This window comes from Bison bison, unplaced genomic scaffold, assembly GCF_000754665.1.
Source record: "Bison bison bison isolate TAMUID 2011002044 unplaced genomic scaffold, Bison_UMD1.0 scf7180017864456, whole genome shotgun sequence".
Classification (NCBI taxonomy): domain Eukaryota; kingdom Metazoa; phylum Chordata; class Mammalia; order Artiodactyla; family Bovidae; genus Bison; species Bison bison.
Window position 1 is genome coordinate 25,375,498 of NW_011495018.1, and position 6,000 is coordinate 25,381,497.

At 41.0% G+C, this 6,000-nt stretch overlaps 1 protein-coding gene across 1 annotated transcript in view; it reads right to left on the reverse strand.

Moving 5' to 3' along the window:
- The window catches only part of SORCS3 (sortilin-related VPS10 domain containing receptor 3), a 640,372-nt gene that overhangs the window by 93,702 nt on the left and 540,670 nt on the right, over positions 1–6,000 (reverse strand). Inside the window, exons 12-13 of the mRNA XM_010859391.1 lie at positions 3,140–3,216; positions 40–131 (exon numbers count right to left, since the gene is read on the reverse strand). Of these exons, the coding sequence (XP_010857693.1) occupies positions 40–131; positions 3,140–3,216 (169 nt within the window). The remainder of the gene's footprint in view (positions 1–39; positions 132–3,139; positions 3,217–6,000) is intronic.

A 6,000-nucleotide genomic window follows, 5' to 3' on the forward strand; every position in this document is an offset into this window, starting at 1 on the left:
GAAAAGTTTTCCATTAATAGGGTAGGAAGCTGTCCTTACCACAAATGCCTGACTGGCAGAGGTGTGTGTTTCATGGCCACGAGGGCGCCACCCCAGTCTAGGAACCAGACATTGTACTCTTCATCAAAGATCTGGAACAACAACAATAACAACAATCATAGCAACACCTTACATTTGCATGGTGCTTGAAAGTTTACCAAGATTTTCACATATATTGTTTCATCTAGATTCTGAGCCTTCCAACAATCTTATCAAGAAGTTTGACAAGCAATGTCATCCTCATTTAACAGATGAAAAAATGGGCTAGCAGAGAACAAATAACTGTCAACTGTCCCTAATCCACTCAAATGGCATTTCCAGGGTTCTTTCCCCTCGTACTGTGAGTCAGTGTGCCACAAGAAATTCAGGCAACAAGACCCATGCTCAACTAGATAACCCAATGGAAAACATAGCTTCAAAAAACTTTTTCATCTTTTCATCTGAGTATGTTACTAGTCAGCTTTCTCTTTCTCGTCTTTTCAAATGAGACGTTTGCTAATTTATAAATGGTCTCTGTCTCATTCAGTCGTTCAGTCATGTCAGACTCTTTACGACCCCTTGGACTGTGGCATGCCAGGCTTTCCTATATTCCACCATCTCCCGGAGTTTGCTCAAACTCATGTCCATTGAGTCGGTGATGTATCTTATAGTAGGGTTATAAACTTTCTAGGAACTTAAAGGACAATCCCTTTTAGACATGTGGACATTAAAGTCTACATGATAACTGAGTTCTCAGACTTAGCCACCACATCCTAATTTCCCATGCTTGAATGAAGACTTAAGTTTAGTGCTTGGGGATCCTTACGCTACATGTTCAATGGGATACCATGCTTCCTGAGATGCAGAGTTACTCATTCTTTGATTCATTCATTTGTCCATTACCTATCAATCTTTCCACTCACTCATCTATTTATTCAGTGATCCATCCATCCATCTGCATACGCATTTACTAAGCACCTACCATGACGCAAGTCTCAGAGCCTTAGCTCAGACCTAACTCCACATACAGCAACACTTCTACAATTTATAACTTTTAAGTCTTCAACCTAAGACAGAAAAAATTGTCTGCACCAAAGAACAAGTTCTCTCCTCTAGATCTTCTAGAGAAAAGTGGAATTAGAGAATTCCTCCAGTTCTTAACCACTAATGGTGGCTCTTACAAGCTGGATGGAGAGGTTGGGGTGGTGGGTCAAGTGAGACGTACTAGAAGGGGTAAAAAGATATAAGCAGAGTTAAAAAGGAGGGGATAGGAGGGATGGTGTCCCCTGTAAATATGACTCAGAGAACACCATAGAGAAAAGCAAATGGACTCTCGGGCCTAAACCTTTCAATTGGTTTTCTTCTTATATTTGCCTTTAAATGTCCACACTAATGGTGTGTTTTTTTATATTCCAGATATAAACATAGACTCTGAGTCTGAGTTCAAAAGTGGACTCCATGAATAGAAGCACTGGATCAAAGTCTGAGAGTAAGGACTACAAGAAGATTCTCAGTACTGAGGAAAAGAAGTTATTTTTCTTCATACTATCCTCTCTAAAATAGTATTCTGGCCACTTCTAACTCTTGCCCTGTTCAGCACTGTAGTGGAAGCTGGAATGCTTAGTTGTTTGGGAAAAGAGACAAGGAAACCAAAGTGGTGACAACACAAGGAAGGAGTGTTGCAGTGGCCACCTGGCCAGGTGAGCTATTTCTTGTATTCAGGGACAATATTTTGTCTGTTGTGAATTTCTGGACCAGAAGAATTTACGTTCCAATTTCTACCCCATTTGGCACTTATAAGAGAGTATCTTATGTTTTGAAAGTATGTTCTTATTTATGTGTCTGTTCCTCATCTAGTTGATTCCCTTGTGGGCAGGAATCTTCATTTATTCTTTGGAGTAGACCTTATAGTAGTTAACATAGGAGTTGTGTCTAGCATGTCCTTGGTAATTTTTTTTTTTTTTTGATAAGTGGTAGTAGTGGAAGTGATGGCAATGGGGGTGGCGATGATGATGATGTTGGTGATGGTGATAATCTTCACCAAGGGACCCAAACAGAAAGTTGTGCAAGCAGATTTCAGATAGTTGCTTCATCTTCATCATTAAGACATTCAATACTCATCCTTTTTCTTCCTCAGATAGAAACCTCATCTTTAAGGTTTAGTAAAATGTCAACTCTTCTTGTGAAGTCTTTCCCAGTTTGCCCAAGTAGAATTAATTCCTCCTGTTTGTCTGCAAGCTGATAATGACATTAAAATAACACAATCTAAGCTACAATTATTTATGAACCCGTTTCCTCTACTTAATTTTGAGCTCCATGGGAAAAGGGACTCAAAAGTATTCAATGGCCTCATCAGGTTTATACTTGACACCTAGTTGACACTGTATAAGTCTGTGTCATCCAATATAGTAGCTACAAGAAACAATTTAAATTTAAATTGATTAAAATAAAATTAAAAATTCGCTCCTGTCACCCTAGCCATATTTCAAGTGTGCAACAAACATAAAGGACAGCATACACACAGCACATTTTCCTTATTGCTGAAAGTTCTATTGGACAGCACTACAAACAAAAATGTTTGTACAATTGAGTTAATTTTTCATATGGTCATATATCTATTAAGCAGTCTCATCCTTAACTAAGGTTAGGCCGACGTATTATTTAAGCCATCACAGATGAATTAAGCCACTTCCGTGGCTTTGCTGGTCTTAGTATTCTATACCCTTCACCTTGTAGATGAAGAAACAGATCTAGAAAGGTAGAGAGACGTGCTTGCCAAGATCTCGTGGCACATTAATGATACAAAATTGTTTTATTGATTGTATCCCCTCACACAGGCATGGTAATTAAGCATCTGGTGACTGTTCCATACCATTTGCTGAATGAAAGAATGAAAAAACTAGGGAAACCCCAGTTCTTCTTATTCCTTGCCCAGCTCTTCCCATTTTACCCCACTGCTCATCGATTCTTCCAGCTACTTTGACCAAACAGAATTGCTGCTTCAATTTTTTTTTTTTTTACAAACAAAAAGTCACAATGAGCCTGAGAATCCATTGATAAGAGAAATATTGGCAGGATTTGCCCTAAATATCTCTTCCCTGTTCCCGAATCTCTCAGTTACCTGTCTCCATGTGTTGCCCCCATCAGAAGAGATGAACACACTGATGTCAGTATATGAGAGCTCCGGACCAATGTTGCCTAAAACAGAAGCAGATTATTTGAAAATGTCAGGCGCTTTACAGATTACGTGTGCTTGGGGTTGAGGAAAGGGGTAGCAGAGAGTACAGGTTTTCCAAGTTATGTTTAGAATATATTTATGCAGTTTTTTCTTGGTGTCATATTAGAACCCCAGCAGGAAGATAACCTAACATGGAAAACAACAAATGAATAAATAATACAAGAGGGACGCCTGTTTAAAAGACAACACCCAAAGACCAAATATCGATTAGCCTGGATCTCTGGAACTATTCATTCTGTATACCATCAGTCTCTCCAAAATTGATCTTGATGATGGCAAAGACCAGAAGAGTAAACAATTATGCTAGCCTAGGAACACCTTCCTTCTCATATGTAATTTTAGGTTAAGAAAAACCGGTGTATGTGTGAGTATGTATATGTGTGTGTGTGCACATACGTGTATCTGTTTCCAAGTTAAACCTGTCAAAATATTTCTTGTGTGCCAGGCCATTGAATAAACCAACGGTACAGAATATGTAACCAAAGTGATAGAGTTTCCAGAAGAAGATGACAATATTCAGCAGACCGCGGTCGTCAAGTACCTGGAGAAGGAAATGGCAACCCATCCCAGTATTCTCACCTGGAGGATCCCATGGACAGAGGAGCCTGGTGGGCTACAGTCCATGGGGTCGCAAGACTTAGCAACTTAGCGACTAAGCCATGGTCATCAAGCACGGTGGGAGAAGTCACCTGGATTACACCTAGACTGACCACAATTCCTGTCTTATTCCTTCACACCTTTTCCCTCTCCCCTTCTTTTTCTTCCCTTTGCATCACCTTGTGGTTATATTTGTAAAAACAAGAAAGTAGTTAAGATTTTCTAGCCTATCCATATTGCCCAAGTTTACCCACAAACCCTCTGGTCCCAGAACAAATGTTCCAAACTTAAAAGTGAGCTGCTCAATAAATAATTGTACAACAGATGAATGAGGAAACACGTGATTGAATTATGTTATGATGTTGATGTGCATTTGGGGAGGTCTTTAGAAGCAGGAGAGTGCCCTAAACATGTAAGAATTTATCATTGAGGCTGATATTTTTTCTTTAAAAATAGCAGGAAGGGAATGTTAGCTCCCACACATCTGTAGCCTAAATAAGAGCACAATAAAAATGCAATAAGGAAAATGTTAATTGAGCTCCTGACATTTAATGCTTCAAAATGAGAAATTAAAGCCAGGCTACAGCTTGTCAAGCTCACATCAGCATCAGGGAGCACACAGCTAGCCAACTTGTTTTGACACTCAGACTTCCAAAAATAACCCTAGGGCTCAGGGCTCAGGCAGTCAGTACCAGTGGAGAGGGTAGTGACATGGTGAACAGTTCTGAGGATCTATGTCTAGAATCTGGACTTCAACTCTTCAGATGCAGGTTTTGGAAGACACAGAAATGAAGAAAGTAAAGAGGGACGGGACAGAGAATGTCAACCTGTCCTTTACTTATGGCCACCTGGAGCACTGTGCCAAATATTCTGAGCCCATGTTTGGTTTCAACAGAGCAGAGTTTGGTGACCGATAAGTAACATCTACCAAGGGTGGTAGAGAGACAGGGAGGCAGGTGTATGTATAGCCCCCCAAGAGCCAGAATCTGCCAGCCCTGTAAGGGCTTAGCATCTGTTACATCCTCTTTAGGAGCTGGTTCTGCCTATATCTTAAACCTCTCTTGCAAAGCTCAAGGAGACTGATTTTGGAGGCATGGTGATGATGAGAATCCAAGGCTCCCAGTGAAGCTTGCTTTAGAAATATCTTGGGTCAATTGAAAGGATCCCTGAAAGAAATGCTACTGATCACAGACCAAAAGTCAGTTCCCAGAGGAAAGGACAGAAAAGGGGGTGTCCAGGATGACTTGATCTTTGAACACATTCCGTCCCCAATTGGATCTATAGGAAGGAAACCTCTGAGGGAGAGTCTGGATTATGGTGTGAGAGAAGGAAGATCTGAATGCTGTGCCTCACTTGTTACAGTGAAACTGGATGAGGGCTCCCAGTGTGGCCCCAGGCCAGGCTAGAGGAAGAGGCAGCTGGTCCCCCTTGGAGTGGTGTGATAGGAGAAATGGGGAGAGCCATGGAAAACAGGGAGCTCCTCACAACAACAGCTTAGCTGGTCAATCACACGGGTTCTGCGGCCCATCTGGGCAGCTGTCAACAACATGCTTTTAGCCTTATGTCCTCCAAAGGTACCTTTCTACCTAAGGCTTTATTTAGACACTCCCGGAAAAGAGAGCACATCAAGGCTGTATATTGTCACCCTGCTTATTTAACTTATATGCAGAGTACATCATGAAAAATGCTGGACTGGAAGAAACACAAGCTAGAATCAAGATTCCTGGGAGAAATATCAATAACCTCAGATATGCAGATGACACCACCCTCATGGCAGAAAGTGAAGAGGAACTCAAAAGCCTCTTGATGAAAGTGAAAGTGGAGAGTGAAAAAGTTGGCTTAAAGCTCAACATTCAGAAAACGAAGATCATAGCATCCAGTCCCATCACTTCATGGGAAATAGATGGGGAAACAGTGGAAACAGTGACATACTTTATTTTTTTGAGCTCCAAAATCACTGCAGATGGTGACTGCAGCCATGAAATTAAAAGACGTTTACTCCTTGGAAGGAAAGTTATGACCAACCTAGATAGCATATTCAAAAGCAGAGACATTACTTTGCCAACAAAGGTCCATCTAGTCAAGGCTATGGTTTTTCCAGTGGTCATGTATGGATGTGAGAATTGGACTGTGAAGAAGGCTGAGCG